General features: G+C 43.4%; 1 protein-coding gene across 1 annotated transcript; it reads right to left on the bottom strand.

Moving 5' to 3' along the window:
• Positions 1-10989: 10989 nt before the first annotated feature.
• Positions 10990-17186, bottom strand: LOC309702353 (butyrophilin subfamily 1 member A1-like). The gene is made up of 4 exons (XM_082527047.1): positions 16989-17186; positions 14976-15317; positions 11991-12047; positions 10990-11763 (listed from the first exon to the last, which is right to left on the bottom strand). The coding sequence occupies exons 1-4, from the start codon at positions 17056-17058 to the stop codon at positions 11678-11680; spliced, it is 555 nt and encodes a 184-aa protein (XP_082383173.1). The 5' UTR covers positions 17059-17186; the 3' UTR covers positions 10990-11677.
• Positions 17187-17582: the final 396 nt, after the last annotated feature.

Below are 17582 nucleotides of genomic sequence, written 5' to 3'. Positions count from 1 at the left end.
TGGGTGAACCCTCATCTGGGACTCTCCTCAGCTCTTACTGGGACAGTGGCGCGGCTGCCCCTCTGTTGGTCTTCCATGGTCTCTTGTGTTCTGGGGGCCTCTGGATGTCTGGAGTTTTGATCTCCTCCATACCTGCTTCATACCCTGGAGGACGGGGCTGTGGCCCCCCCACACCCTCTAGCAGATCATTACATGGAGAAACCTTTGGAATACAAGCGCGCTGATCCACACAGGTATGCACACGGGTGTTCACTGCTCGTAGACTTAAATTACACCTTTCTTGGCTACTACTTCGAAGCACATCTGTCCTGCGTGCTGCACAACAACATTGAATATTTAGTATTTACTGCTGTTTACACTTAGCTAGATTAATGCGATGGTGTTGTGTTTAGTATGTTGCTTTGTTTTTTTTGTTTTTTTGCTTGTTTTCTATTCTTCTCTCAACAGGTGATCCAGGAGATTTTTATTTTTTTTCTTCCCCCCTTTCTCACTGTCCCTCTCCCCTTCTGTTTTTCCTTTCCTTCCTCTTCCTTTCTCCCTTTCCTACCCCTCACTCATGTCTGTCCCGTCTGTAACATCTGAAAATAAAATATAATAAATAATAAAAACAAAGATCGACCAAATGGACCAATACGGCAATGCCACGATGATCCATTTGGCTAAGTAAATCCATTGGGTATCCTTGTTGGTCTTCAGACAACAATTCTGATGGCTAAAGAACCAAATGGGACAGGCAAAAGTAAAATAAATAAATAAAATAAAAAATAACTGTTGTCAAGCTCTGTTTTGTAATTTTAACTTATTTTATGTATTTTATGACTACAGTTCCTTTTATTAATTGTGTTTTTTGTAAGGTGACCTTGGGTTTCTGAAAGGCGCCCTCAAATAAAATGTATTATTATTATTAATATTATTATTATTATTATTATTATTATTGTTAATAAAATTGTCCATATTTCTAGAAATGAGAGCTGCTCCATCCAAAGTGGGATGGATGCCGTCTCTCCTAACAAGACCAGGTTTCCTCCAGAAGGTTTGCCAATTATCTATGAAGCCCACATCGTTTCTGGGACACCACTCAGACAGCCAGCAATTTAAGGAGAACATGCGGCTGAACATGTCACTCCTGGTCTAAGTCCAGGACCCTGGGCCTAAGCAAACGGCCCGAACAACTGAACCTGGGAGGGAGAGAACAGGCAGAGGAAGCTCCATCCTGTGAACGAGGCTGGTGAAGGCAAGCAGGAAGGCAGGAGGAAGCTCAAACGGCAGTGGTCGGGGGGTAGTCCTGGGGGGAAAACCAGAGTCTGTTAAACCCATCGAAAGAGGGCGGCCATGGCGAGGGGCCTAGGCTGGCACTACATGACTGTCCGGAAGAACATGTGCAGGTTTAAATCTGTCAACCTACACAGTCTCCCTACGACCCCCAAAATCCAAAAAAAAAAATGTTTCTGGCCCGGTTCAATAACCCTAAATGGGCCGTCATACAGCGGCCGCAGCGGTGTCCTGTGGGCATTGTGTCTGACAAAAACAAACTTATCAGTCTCTAAAGTCTTTGGAACAAAAGTGTCAGGCAGGCAATGGTGCACCGGACCAGGAACCCAAAGCGAGTGCAATAGCGGGTTGAGGGATAGCACCGATGGATCGAAGCAGGGGGGAGGGTTCTCGGGCATGAATTCTCCAGGCATGCGGAGGGGTCAACCAAACACTAGTTCCAATAAAAGTCACGGTCATGAAAGCAAACAGTCGCTAACCTTTCACCGAAGGTTTTGATGGGGGAGCCATTAGCCGCAGTTAGCAGTGACCCACAGCCCTCAGCTAGCCTGTCCGAGCCAGCCAGGGGAAGAAGGCTCTTCTGTGAGCCAGAGTCCACCAGGAAACGCCTCCCTGAGCATGAGACCTTTATGAAAAGCAGCCTTTCCTTTTCACCAGCGGTCGCGGCTTCTACAGAGCACTGGTGGGCCTGTTTCCGTGGGTCTGGAAACTGCAAGGCGGCAGACAGCGCCGTGCCTTCGCTCCAAAATGCTGGTGATAAAAACAAAGCCCTTTTCCGCGGTGCCACGGTGCAGCGATTCCAGCCACCGTGGACGAGTCGGAGGGCCCCTGGAGCATCGGTGAGGGGGCGGGGGAAAACACTGGTGAGTCCGGGACAATCGCCTGGATGCCGAAACTCCTGGTAGCCAGGAGGATGCGATCCGGCTCTTCCGCAAGGGAGCGGTAATCCTTCATGGCCAATAGCGGGGAGTTGGCAAGTCCAACAGCTGTCGGAGGAAGAGGTGGGTGAAGAGGAATCCTCCATCATCCGCGGCCATTAAGGACAGCATGCTCTCCATGACCTCGAAAGGAGTTGCTCAGCCCGCTCAGCATCAGAGAGGGAGTAACGCTGCAGCAACAGCGCCTTGAGGGCGGTGTATTTGCCTTGGGCTGGGGGGTCCTGGAGGAGAGTCATCAAGCGGTGGGTGGACAGAGGATCAAGTGAAGCCACCACATGGTGGTATTTGGTATCATCGGCTGAAACTCCACGAAGAGCAAACTAAGCTTCTACGTGCACGAACCATGAAGGAGGGTCATGAAGCCAAAAATCCAGCAATTTAAGTGCCACAGCAAACGCAGCCATTGGCAGAGGTGGAAGTCCGGCAGCAGCCGATGCTTCCAGGCCGGAGCTGGCTTTGTCTTCGAACCTTAGCATGTTCGCCACAGGGGTCTATGTAAAAACGACAGGAGAGGTCTCAGTGTCTCACTCCAACTTTATTAACTGAACCAGCAGAACTTCACATACAGAAAGCACCAAAATCTCCACCCCAGCACTTCCCTTCAACTTGGGTGTGAGTGGAGCCACCTGGTGGTCCACCAAAATATGAAATATTCCTTTATTGGGTGAGTGTCAATGGAAAATTGTACTTAGTAGTCAGTATAAGCTTTTAATGATATAAGTTTGCATATGATAGAATACTGTATGTTGACCTTTTGATGACTTAGACTGCTGTCCACTACAAGACTGTGTTATAAATTCTTTTCTACAGCTGAACAAGCTGTTATTATTTCACTCCTGCCAGGAAGAGGAGAGCTGGACACTCTTATCTTCACTCCCTACGCACTAACATTCCTCTGCCTATGAATAGGCGTATTCACTGCTGTATGGGCACCAGTGACTATAAATGCACAAATAAAGAAGTACACCGTGTGATTCTCATTTGAGACTTCACCCATGTACATGTGTTTAAGTATTTTGTCTCACTGTGTTTCTGTTTACAATTGGCAGATTTCTGTTTGGGATTTTTCCCTTAACAGTGAGAAAATCAGACCATGTCATAACTGCTTTAAGTCATACAGAATAGATATCAGAGCCTTAAACAGGCTGACTTCTGCTAAATGGGCAGAAAGTATACAAGAAGAAGAATCCTGCTTCTGCCGTGATATTCAGGACTGCAAACCGAACAGCATCACTGACTTTCAGCTTGTTGTGTTTGTGGATATATGACTGACTTTAATTATCCATAAAATCATCACATTCTCTGTAAGATTAATGTCAACTATTGAACTGCTATTGAACTAGCCAGAGTCAACCCACAGACCAGCACCAAAGACATACAGCATCATCTTGCAGCAGATTGAGTCACTGTGCATCGTTCAACCATTCGGTTCACTTTACACAAGGAGATGCTGTATGCGAGAGTGATGCAGAGGAAGCCTTTTCTCCGCCCACAGCACAAACAGAGCTTGAGGTTTGCTAAAGCACATTTGGACAAGCCAGCTTCATTCTGGAATAAGGTGCTGTGGACTGATGAAACTAAAATTAAGTTATTTGGGCATAACAAGGGGCGTTATGCATGGAGGAAAAAGAACACAGCATTCCAAGAAAAACAGCTGCTACCTACAGTAAAATATGGTGGTGGTTCCATCATGCTGTGGGGCTGTGTGGCCAGTGCAGGGACTGGGAATCTTGTCGAGGGACACATGGATTCCACTCAGTATCAGCAGATTCTGGAGACCAATGTCCAAGAATCAGTGACAAAGCTGAAGCTGCGCCTGGGCTGGATCTTTCACCAAGACAATGACCTGAAACACTGCTCAAAATCCACTAAGGCATTCATGCAGAGGAACAAGTACAATGTTCTGGAATGGTCATCTCAGTCCCCAGACCTGAATATTGTTGAAAATCTGTGGTGTGAGTTAAAGAGAGCTATCCATGCTCGGAAGCCATCAAACCTGAATGAACTAGAGATGTTTTGTAAAGAGGAATGGTCCAAAATACCTTCAACCACAATCCAGACTCTCATTGGAACCTACAGGAAGTGTTTAGAGGCTATAATTAAACGGTGGATCTACTAAATACACACACACACACACACACACACACACACACACACACACACATACATACATACATACATATCTATTAGGGCTGTCAGTCGATTAAAAATATTTAGTCGCGATTAATCGCATATTTATCAATAGTTAACTCAAGAGTAATCACAAATTAATCACAGATTTTCTTAAGATCTGTTCGAAAGAAACTAACAGGATACTCTTCGTGTTTCTAATACCCTTAACAGTATGGGAGTGAACAAATACACTTGCTTTATGCAAATATGTTTATTTTTGTTGAAACAATTCAAAACAATGAAAAATCACGATGTAACTATTTAATTTACCATTAGACACTTAAGGCTTACAAAACATATTCTCATCTAAGTGGGATGAAAACAGGGAGACGCGATACACATTAAAAATAAAAATACAATAAATAAAATGCATATGTAACTGTGGGGAATGTAATACATAACCCTATAAAGTGCAGTTAGGCTATACCTTAATACTTCCAGTGTCTTTGAAAAAAAGAGTTTGGCTATACAGTGGGGCAAAAAAGTATTTAGTCAGCCACCGATTGTGCAAGTTCCCCCACTTAAAATGATGACAGAGGTCAGTAATTTGCACCAGAGGTACACTTCAACTGTGAGAGACAGAATGTGAAAAAAAAATCCATGAATTCACATGGTAGGATTTGTAAAGAATTTATCCGTAAATCAGGGTGGCAAATAAGATCTCTGGCTCTCACAGACCTGTAACGTCTTCTGTAAGACTCGTTACCTGTATGAATGGCACCTGTTTGAACTCATCATCTGTATAAAAGACACCTGTCCACAGCCTCAAACAGTCAGACTCCAAACTCTGCCATGGCCAAGACCAAAGAGCTCTCGAAGGACACCAGGAAAAGTATTGTAGACCTGCACCAGACTGGGAAGAGTGAATCTACAATAGGCAAGCAGCTTGGTGTGAAAAAATCAACTGTGGGAGCAATCATCAGAAAATGGAAGACATACAAGACCACTGATAATCTCCCTCGATCTGGGGCTCCACGCAAGATCTCATCCCGTGGGGTCAAAATGATCATGAGAACGGTGAGCAAAGATCCCAGAACCACACGGGGGGACCTGGTGAATGACCTGCAGAGAGCTGGGACCAAAGTAACAAAGGTCACCATCAGTAACACACTACAACGGCAGGGAATCAAATCCCGCAGTGCCAGACGTGTTCCGCTGCTGAAGCCAGTGCATGTCCAGGCCCGTCTGAAGTTTGCCAGAGAGCACATGGATGATACAGCAGAGGATTGGGAGAATGTCATGTGGTCAGATGAAACCAAAGTAGAACTTTTTGGTATAAACTCAACTCGTCGTGTTTGGAGGAAGAAGAATACTGAGTTGCATCCCAAGAACACCATACCTACTGTGGCCAAAATACCAGCTACTGTGTGTGCAAACCTGGTAAAGACCTATAGTAAACGTTTGACCTCTGTTATTGCCAACAAAGGTTATGTTACAAAGTATTCTTTACAAATCCTACCATGTGAATTCATGGATTTTTTTTTCACATTCTGTCTCTCACATTTGACGTGTACCTCTGGTGCAAATTACTGACCTCTGTCATCATTTTAGGTGTGGGCACTTGCACAATCGGTGGCTGACTAAATACTTTTTTGCCCCACTGTACTTCTTGTTGCTCTCCAGTTGTATTTAGCAGAGGCTGAGCAACGCAACCTCCTTCCTTTGTCTGTTTTCTTAACAAAACATGAACATGGAAACACCACAAAGGAGAAAGGGGGAAAAAAAGAACTAAAAACATACAGAGCATGGGTTGTCCCTATTACTTTTGTTTCTTTGCACTGAACCAGTTGCTCAAACAGACAAGCATTTTGACATTTTCAGATTACAGGGCAGCTCGCTCCTTCTGAACAACATGCCCAGAAAGTGAAAATAACCTCTCACATGGTATGGATGTGTCAGGTGCTGCCAAGTACTTGCATGCAAGGTAGGCCATCTCAGTTTGTGCCTCTTATTGCTTGGACCACCATTTCTGGGGACAGTCCTCAATGTCAATAGTCGGCTCTGCCCTGTATCGCTCCACACATTTCTCATTACAGTCCTCCTCTTCATCAGATGACGAGTCTGAGGCAAGCATGAGAGCTGATCTTTTCTTAGATGGCTCATATGTTGCTAGTTGTTCAGGCTGTGAAGGCCTCTCCCTCTCCCTCAGCAACGCACTGATCAAGCGCCACACCTCAGCCCTGTCAGGTCTGCTCAGACACTTAAGATCCTTAAACCTAGGATCCAGTGCTGTTGCAACCCTGAGCCACACGATTTTAGTTTTTTCCTTTTGCTTCTCCATTTCTGCTTTCAAGGTCTCCTTGAACTTAACCATGTAAGCTGGGTCATCCTCGGAGACCTCCATCACTCGCGACTGGTGACACAAAGCTGGCAGCACCACTGAGCAGGAAACAAACTTCTCCCCTCAGAGAAATACACTTTATTAAGAATTTGTTACATTCACTCACATAAGGTTGAAATCCAGGGTACTGTTCCATCTTGTTGATACGTCCTGCATAAGTGACTCTTTCCTATGAAAATGTGCAATTTGCTGTTGTTCGCGCTCCAGTGCGTTTGGTGAGCTATGCTTGAAATGGCCTATGACCTTTCTGCATTTTGCCAATGCGCTGTTAAATGGACTGTTCTGTACAGAAACAGTGATGGCTCGATGGAGGCTGTATGGAGGCTGCAAGGCATGTGCTAAAATGGCAGCTGCCTGGCTGCTGCAACCATGTTGCGTGCACTGTCAGTGGTCAGCGTGCTGACTTTATGTTCAATTCCCCACTGTCTTACCTGCATAAAGTGCTCGGCGCACATGTCAGCGATCTGCCTCTCCTCCGTCTTCATAACTGTCAAAGCATGCGACTGAAGTTCCCACTCTGGTGAAAAATAATGCGCTTGTAACAGTCACAATGGTGTGGTGTCTCTTTAAGACAACTCAAGTCGAGGGTTAATGTTGTCAACAGTATGCGCCACTGCCCTCTCTCTGCTAAGCACTTCTGGGTGGATGCAAACTGCATTTCGTTGCCCTGTACCTGTGCATGTGCAATGACAATAAAGTTGAATTCTAATTCTAATTCTGATTGTGTGGACATGTGCTTGCACGCTAGAGCATGAGGAGGGACGGATTTTATGTTTTACCTCCCCAGACACCTTTCTTTTGCAACGTTATGGGTTGTACAAACACTCTGCGCTATGTTTGTTAAGCTGCAGTCGTTCAACCGGGCTTATATGGTTGACAAAGAGAACGTGTATTAAAGAACACACTGTGGAATTTCCGATGCCAGCGTGAGTGTGTATTCTTTTGACTAGCCTGCTAAGTGTTTTGCCGCCTCCTCTCAACCACTAAACGCAACCCGACGTTACATGCTGTTACCCCAAGGTAACTGTGATTACTTAGAGAAGTCCAATAGTCTCCGGTGAGTGCAACTGTGTTGGTCTGCTCCAAAGCCTCGACTTTGGATTTCTCATATTCATACAAGTTGTGTATGTTGGTTACAGTGGTGACTCTCGAAGGCAATTCATATGTGCAGTTATTGGATGCTATGCGAATTATTTCAAGTAGCCCCTCATCCTCCACAATGTTAATTGCCATGCAAGCTGCAGCCACCCATTTTGCTATGGCTGTTGAAAGTTTGTTGGTTGTAGAATTGTCCAGACGTCTCTGTCACTACCCGATCCGTACCGGAAACCCGATCGGTACCCCACATGCGCGAACGGTGTCTACTTCCGGTCGAAGCGTTTTACGTTAGTTACGGGTCAGAGTATCTGTTAAGATGTTAAGAATAATAAGTGTCTCTTAAAACGTTTCCGATAATGAAACATTTAATATAATGTAGAGAAAAATAAAAATAATAAAAAGATAGTTACGGATCAGGACTCCCCGATCCTTACTGCGCATGTGCAAAGTCAGACCGTACAAATCGGGTCTACCCGATCCGTACCGCGCATGTGCAGGGGTTTTCTTCTTCTTCTGTTCGTTTAATGGCAGTTTACTCCCCAGTGTACGAGGATACCGCCCCCTGCTGACCGAGCGAACGAACCGTATTGTAAACTGAATTAGCATCATTACAAACGTGTGTTAATTTTGATTTAGTGGTAGTCGAGTGTCTTTATGCTTGTCTGTGTGGAGAGGATTGATTGGAATAGTGATGATGATGTCCACTATCACTGTCAATTGTCAGTAAACACTTAATCTCTCGACCTCCGCGCATCTGATTCCATTGCACTGTTCAAATCACGATTAAAAACCCACTTATTCAATCTTGCCTTTCCCTCTAGTTAATATTTCTTTTATGATTTTATATCATGCACTTTTATGCTCATTTAAATTCTTGTTTGCTCTGTACCTGTTGCTTTCCTATGTATTAGTGACAGTTATCTGCTTGCATATTTAGTACTTGCTTTGGTCCTATTTCTATTATCCTCCTCCTATACTCTATTTTACTTGTTAAGCACCTTGGCATACCCTTGGTTTTTAAGTGTGCTTTATAAATAAAGTTTATTATTATTATTATTATTAATCTGGCTGATGAATCTTCACTTGACACATTGCTAAGTCAATATTATTAAGTCTGTAATTAGGCGCCATTCTTATTATTTTACGGAGCTTTTGTTCAATCGGGGGACGCTCTCTGTTGAGGAGAAAAGCATGAATTTGTTTGTATACGGATTATCCATTGTTTAAATGTCCCGGGCAGTCGAAAAGGAGGCAGAGCTGTTGAGAAATGCTAGGAGCTAACTGGGCGCTAACCGTATCATTCAAATATATTGAATGTCGCAATGTTGGCAAAGAGAGGAAGTGACGTAAGATTTGCACATGCGGGGTACCTATCGAGTTTCCGGTACGGATCGGGTAGTGACAGTCTCCTTTGAAAACTATCCAGCGTGAACTCCCTTTAGCGAGAGGGATGAGGGCTCTCTGCGTTAGCTGTGTGCTTGGCTAGCAAGTGGTATTTGAGACTGGACGTACTACAGTGATAACTCAGTTCACATTGACAGTAAATACAAATTACTTTGGCCTTGTCAAGAGAACCATCTGGCATTGCTTGGAACTTAAAACTTGCCGTTCAAAAGAACCTTTTTTTATCCATTTCTGCTCACATCTATAACTGCCGCGTTGCTTCCTATTTTCTGAAAAAACGGTGCGGGCCTAAGGTCACAGGCCGGTGTGTGTGAGTGCGTTAATTCTGCGTTAAAATATTTTTGTTGCATTAACGCATTATTGCGTTAACTTTGACAGCCCTAATATATATATGTACTACGGGTGCAACAATACACAAAATTCACCGTTCGGTTCGGTTCGATAGTTTGGTGTCACGGTTCGATATTTTTTCGATGCAAAAAAATGTTCGTGCCTTCTTAATTTGTCATTTATTAAGATTATAAATATATACAGTATTTTAACTCAAAAGTACAGTTTTTAAATTTAATGTTGCTGAAACAAGAAAATAATTAAAAAAAAAAAATCTATCTGATCGAGAAATCACTCATCTTTGGAAAAGAGAGTTTATTACAGAGAAATGTCTCTTTCCAAAATAAAAGCTATACTATACGCTTCTTCTGGGCTGACTCGGGTAAGGAGAATCATGTGCTAACAGCTGTCTAAATGACTTGGGTAAAGTTTGCAGCATGCGTGCTTGTTGTTTTTGTCTGCTTCCACTTGTCTTTGCACTAGGATGATGTCGGCGTAAATGTGCAGTCATAATCGTTGTGTTCCCACTAGTGCTCTCAGCATTAATCTCGTTAAAATTACGTTAACGCCATAATGCGGTAAATCTCCCTTAACAAGTTACCGCTGATCGCCCCGTGCGTGGGGCTGGACGGCATCAACACGTTAACAAGCTAACTGCGCTAACGCACTAGTTCCCACAAATTGAGCATTGCGTGGCACATCCGACATACTGTTTTACTTTTGTCCATGATGCGCTTAATATCAGGGTCATGCTTCACATGAAAACCAAGATAGTTCCAAACGCCAGATCTGAATGAGGGTGGGGGAGGTTAAATTTTGTGTCACGTTGAGGCAGTTGCCATGTTGCAACGAGCTTAGCTTCTGTCTCGCTAGCCCCCCCCCCCCCCCCCCCACACACACACACACACACACAAGAGATAGCATCGTCAGAAGAAAAGTTGATAAAATCAATTAAAAATTTTGTAATGTTCGATACATATGCGTACCGAACCGAAAGCACTGTATCGAACGGTTCAATATCGATACGAATATTGTTGCACCCCTAATATATACATATACATACATACACACACACACACGTATGTATGTATGTATGTATGTATGTAGGGTAAGGGAGGGCCTTCTCTCATCCCAACTGGCCAAAGAAGGAAAAACAAAAAGAACAAAAGACATGCTGTTGAAGAAAGCCAGAGATTAACAATAGCTAATGATTTTAAATGCAGAGAGCTGTATAAACACATAGACGAATACGATGACCTAGAAATAGTTTAGTTTTCCACATGACACTGATGAGAGAAACAAACTGAAAATATAAAAAGAGGTTTAAACTGATTACATATTTAGAAGTTTCTAATTGATGATAAGTTTGTAACAAAATAATAAACAGAAATTAAATCAAAACCTTCAAATGACAGAAACACTGGAAAACCTTGAGCAGGTATAAATGTAAATCTTTATTAACATAGATGAAGAAATTTGGATTTACAAAGATTCACTGGAGGAAATGTTAAATGAAAGGGGTTAGAAAGGTTCAGGATCAGAGAAGAAATATGAGTCTGTAACTACACAAATTTTTACTTTTACACAATTTTGCTCCATAAGCTGTAAAATTCAACATTTTATACAAAAAGAGAATAATAAGTAATGTCAACCAAAGTGGTTGTAGCTGAACAATGAGCCAGATTATTAATAGTCTATAATTCACAGAACAACAATTATACTGTAACAGCTGATCTTTAGTTTTTCTTACAACCAGCCGCTGAACATGAAGCTAAAAAACAAAACGTGCATATATTCTGAGATAATATCATATAAATTCATTTATGTTTGTAACACAGTTTGACTTTGTGTCAGTAAATCTCATGAACAACATGAAGATGAATAAACTGTAGTTCAGGTTCACTGACAGACAGCACAGACACACACTGTTGGTCTGAGTCTGAACATGATGATCATCAGAGAAATGAGAAAGAAATCCAAACTCTGAGTGTTTGACGTCTATGATGTTTATTGGTTGATGATCTTAAGTCTGAAGAGGTTGTCCGCTCTGTTGTTCAGCAGAACGCTCATTTGAACCTTGAGACTGTTTTCTTCTTGTTGCTGCTGTTGTTGGTGTTTCTTTTCAAAAACCAACAACAGTAGCAGCAACAAGAAGCACAGCAGGAACTACCAGACCAGCTTTCAGTCCACCAGATCCTCCTTTCTGAGCTGCAGGTGAGAAACAGGTGTGAGGTGTCAGGTAGGTGATGAGTGAAGAACAGAACAGAATCCATTTCCTCTTCAAACTGCTGTCAGACATTATCTACTGCACTCTGATCACATCACTCAGACCAGCTGCTTTCTACAAAGTCTCATCAACAACATCTTTAGAAACAAACATCAACAACCAGGAAGCAGCTTCACCTCTGATCACACACTCAACTCTACTCACTCACCTGGAGGAACAACACGTGGAGGGTCAATTTTAACAGGTTTATTGTCTTTGTGTGCTCCTGATGAGAAAAAGGCATGAAAAAAAATTATTTTCAATGATCCCAAGTAAGCCATCACAAGATTGGTTCAGATCTCTAGACTCGTATATTTCTAAATTCCTTTGGAAAGATAAACCCCCGCATATCAGCTTAAAAACCAAAAGGACCAAGGATAAAGGAGGACTAGATCGGACTAACTTTAATCACTACTTTTTAGCCAACAGGCTTCAGTTCATCTCTAGATGGTTAAAACACACCTACTTAGATGAACCCCGGATAGATGTACACGGTGGGCCATTTATATGGATACACCGTAATAACATGGGAATGGTTGGTGATATTAAAGTCCTGTTTGTGGCACATTAGTATATGTAAGGGGGCAAACTCCTCAAGATGGGTGGTGACCATGGTAGCCATTACGGTGTTTCCATATAAATAGCCCAGCCTGTAGAACAGGCACTATGTAATAATCTAGAAATTTCAGACCTAACATTTATCAGCTCAAACATCAAACGACATGAATGCTTTAAAAGCATCAACATCAGCTCTTCTCTAACAGCATGGTGGGAGTTTTTAAAAATAACAGTCTTGGCCCTTGCCCTGGTGGGTTCCAGAGTGTGGGGATGCCTACTGGGGTCAGCTGAGTCCCTCTTCCTGCTCCACCACACCCACACATACGCAGGGCTTGGGGTGCAGGTGTGTCACCAGGGTGCAGGGCAGGCACTCCCCCTCTGTCCCCTTCTGGCTGCCTGTGCCTCAATTTTATTCCGTAACCTAGACATCCACATTACTCATACTCTCATAACACATACAAATAGGGCCTTGGGGCATGGGTACGTTACACAGTGTCCAGAGGATGGTCTGTGTATTCAAACCCACCTCTGGTGCTGGTGCCCTACCCTCAATTTTAAATGCATATAGACACTGATGGAGGAGCCGTGCTGCTCTCTGGCAAGAAGCACCATGCCCTCCTGTGTTTTAAATGCACTTTAGAACAGCACGCAGCAACACTACATATGAACGGGCGGAGGAAGGTTTGGGGTCTTCACTCACCCCCGTTTTGTTCACCGTTGGGGCTGGGAGGAGGTGCTGGCCGTCAGATTGGGGTCTGGGATGCGGGGCCTCCCTGCTACTGCCGATAAGGAGGCGGTCTGCTTTCCTCCACCCCAGACAGAAGGGTTACATCTCCTGGGTCTGGGTACAGTTTGCCCCAGGGGGTCAAACTGTACCCGGACCTGGGATATAGGGTATGTTTGCGGAGTGTGAATGTGTGTAAAGTGTCTATTTGTGTCTGTCTCCATTGGGTGAGTGCCGAGTATTTGGTTTTGTATATTCGGGTGGGAATGCATGTTTGTGTCTCCGTGCACCTGTTCGTCTATGTCAGCTTGGGTCTTAGACTTCACTGGGAACATCTCAGGCTCTCCGAGGTATGGAGGCCTATCTTCCCTCACCACACTCCCTGCCAGTGGCTGATGCCCTCAGACGTTGGTGTGTTGGTGGTTCTTGGTGTCTGGGGCTGGGCACTCATGTATGTACCGACTCACTCCAGGTGACCGATTGGCTGTCCCTGGCGCCTGTGGCCCGTCTGAGCCCCTTCAGGGGGGTGGGGTGCCCTCAGGCCTCTGGGCCTGAGGCCCGGTCCTCTGGTAGAGCTGGCTGCTGGCAGAGCCCGCGGACACGTCACTGCAACCCCCTCTCGCCTCCTCTCCTTTGCATGCTGGGTGACGTCTCGTTTGGGGCTCTCCGCAGCTCTTCCCAGGAGGGTGGCACGGTTGCCACCCTGGTGGTCCTCCTTGGGTCCTCGTATTCTGGGGTCTCTGGATGTCCATGGCCTGGATCTCCTCCATAAGTGCTTCATGCCCTCAGGGGACGGGGCTATGGCTCCCCACACTCCCTAGCAGATCGGGGTGGCTGTAGCTCAGGTGGCAGAGCCACTAACCAGAGGGTCAGTGGTTCAATCCCAGGCTGCTCTAGTCTGCATGCCAAGATACTAACCCCATGTTGCTCTCCGATGCATCCATTGGAGTGTGAATGTGTATGGATGGTAGACTACTTAGCACTTAAAAACTCAGAAAAAAGTGCTTGTGTGATTGGGTGAATGAGATGTATAAAGTGCTTTGAGTGCTCAGACAGAGTAGAAAAGCACTATATAAGAGCCAGTCATGGACATGGAGAAACCTTTTGAATACAAGCGTGCTGATCCACACAGGTGTGCACACGGGTGTTCACAGACACAAGCTACACCGTTTTTGGCTGCTACCTCAAAGCACATTGTGCGCTGTCGACCTCTGTCTATTGTGTACTGCATAATAACATGTAATATTTAGTATCTACTGTTATCTACTGTTAGGTAGTATATTGTGATGGTGTTGTATTTATTATCTTGCTCTTTTCTCTTCTTTTTTTTCTTATCCCCATACAGGTGATCTAAGTGTTTTGGGGGTTTTCTTTTTCTTTCTCTCCCTCTCTTTCTTTCATTCTTTCTCCCTGTTCTATCCCCCAGTCATGTCTGTCCCGTCTGTAACAACCGAAAATAAAATAAAATAAATACATAATTATAATAAAGGTCAATCAAATGGACCAATATGGCAAGGCCATGATGATCCACTTGGCAAAGTAAATCCGCTTGGCATCTTTCTTGGCCTTCAGACAACAATTCTGATGACTATAGATCCAAACGGGACAAGCAAAAAAAAAAAAAAAAAAAAAAATCCAACAACAACAACAGGTGTGAGGTGTCAGCTGTCAGGTAGGTGATGAGTGAAGAACAGAACAGAATCCATTTCCTCTTCAAACTGCTGTCAGACATTATCTACTGCACTCTGATCACATCACTCAGACCAGCTGCTTTCTACAAAGTCTCATCAACAACATCTTTAGAAACAAACATCAACAACCAGGAAGCAGCTTCACCTCTGATCACACACACACTCAACTCTACTCACTCACCTGGAGGAACAACATGGAGGTAGAAGACACTGACGGGTTTAGCGTCCTTGCGGTTTTTTCCTTCCATGTTGACACGACACTCGTATGTTCCAGTGTCACCAATTGTCACATCCTTCAGAATCAAAGACGCGTCTCCATCCATCATCCGTCTGTTCTGCAGATCCGCCCGGTTCCTAACAGATGGATGCTGGTGATCTGGTTTGAATTGGCCATTCTGGTACAAATAGACATTCTTATCTCCCAGGTCAGGTTTGCTCCATTCTAAAGTATTGATGTTGTTGTTTGGAGCTCGACATGTCAGAGTGACGTCCTGTCCAGATTCAGCTGTGATTAATTTCAGGTCTGAAAGAGGAAACAACACAGAGCAGAGAGGTTAAAGGTTAAAGGTCAAAGTGTCGCGGTCAGTGGGGGCAGACTGTGTGGAGGGTGTTTGAAGTACCCAGGTGCGGACACAGACGAAGGAGGCAAAACTTTAACTAAACTCAAAGTGAGCCAAACATAAACTAAGGCAATGACCTAAACAAAGAGCCTAAACTGGGAAACAACTAAAGACTAAGACAAACTAAGACTCGGACTATAACTGTAACTATGAGCTATGAACATGACATGAAAAAGCTATGAAAACATGAAAGGATCTGATTATTATGAACATGACCAGTAAAAGAATCTGAAATCATGACGTGTAGCTAGAGTGACAGGAATGGTAACAGATGATGCAACACAGACTGAATGAAACACAGAGACTAAATACCCACAGGGATGAGCAGGGGAAGTGGAAACACATGAGCAAGAACAGCTGACACACATGAACCTAATGACAGGACAGGGGCAGTGAAACTAAATACAATGAACAAAGAACACCAGACTCTTTCGAAATAAAACAGGAAACATGGAGACATAGACATGACACAAACTTGACAATAAGGACCACACAGACATAGACGCATGGACCAGGGAGACAGTACAGGGGGAGATGACAGAAACAACTAAGAAAAAAAGGACTAAACTGCAACCTAGAAATTAACTAGATGAGCTAAACTAGAACACAAATGAATACAAAAGATACATAAAAACTCAAACACTGGGTCGCACGACCCAGTACCGTGACACAAAGTACAATTATGATCAGAATGATTTAGTTTAAATATTTTGTTTATTTCCTTTAACATTTGAGTTTTTAGTCATGTTGGATTTAATGAACCTCTGAACATCCACCAAGTTACCTGTGACCGACTGAGGGGGAATTTTAGCCTCATGATAAACATGCAAAGTGTCAGAAACTACAAGATGTTAGCTTCCACACAACAAAAACATGTGCTGATAATAAGTGAACATAATGTGTGAGAGAAAGAAGCCTCACGTCATGTTTACACACACTGAAACAATGTACAAGAAATTAATAATAATATTAATAATAATATTTTGGTTAGTAACATGTAAACCACCTTTTGTTTATTCGTCTTTATCTCAGAGACAGACAGATTTGTGCCTTACAATTAAAGCTTACAGCAAACACGAAGATGCTGACAAACATCAAAGTGGAGCAGAGTGACGCAGTTAGCAGAGATGCTGCTGATCTGACTCTTAAGCTATAGAAACCTCTTTTTTTTCCATTTAAACTCGACTCAATTCATGGTTTAACTTGAGGTTTAAATAAAGGTGAAAATCACAGATTACGGTAACAGATATATCAACTGGCTCTGATCCCCCGACTTTGTCCTAAGGGACAGCAGGCTGATTAAAAAAAAGGGCGCAGCACCATAAAGAGACGATTAAAAGTGTTTCTACACGCTGCTGTTCTTTAACCAGCTGCACAGAATAAAATCACGTTCTGACAACTGAATGTAATATTCAGAAAATACAAGAGAAAGTCTCATTAGACTCTTAATGACTCCACCCAGTCTCTGCACACACGGACAAACTGAACCAGTATGAAAATAACTCTACTGAACACTGTTTATCTCACAGGAAAATATCATTTAATTTATAACAATTTAAATTATAAAACCTCACCTGCAGATACAAACACAAAGACGCTGAAACACAGCAGAGTCCCGCAGAGTGTCGCAGTTACAGGAGACATGTCTGTGTTCTCGAGTTCTGCTGATCTGACTCTGTTTTTTCTAGATGTCTGAGTCTTCTGGAATTTTCACTGTATAAACGTGCTCATAAAAAAATTCAGTGAAAAATGATACTGATCTGAGAACCGTCATAAAGGCGGTCTCAACTACACTTTGAGCAGTGTTTCAAAATCACTGCACTTTAGAAGTGTTGAAACATCCTAACCCAGATCGCAAAATCACATTAAATTAATGTTGATTCTTTAACGGGATTATCATTATGGTCAAGATTTAAATCTCAGTCTTCAAATAAATGTTGATTCATTGTTAAAATACTTATTAAAGCTGACAGTGTAATGGTAATGACATTGTTAACATTAATTTAAAGTTATCCTGTTGTGAGTGAAGTAGCGGTTTTTGATACGGACGACGCGGACGGGGGCGGCATCACGGGCATCAGCAAAAGATTTTTTTTTTTTTTTTTTTACTGGTACTCATGCTGCCCCGACGTCAAGCCAGCGCATATTGGGAATGGCACAGGCGCCGA

The sequence above is a fragment of the Aulonocara stuartgranti genome, assembly GCF_965226115.1.
Source record: "Aulonocara stuartgranti genome assembly, chromosome: 3".
In the NCBI taxonomy this organism is placed as follows: Eukaryota; Metazoa; Chordata; class Actinopteri; order Cichliformes; family Cichlidae; genus Aulonocara; species Aulonocara stuartgranti.
Note: the sequence above shows the minus strand (reverse complement) of the source record. Positions and strands in the feature narration are given on the sequence as shown.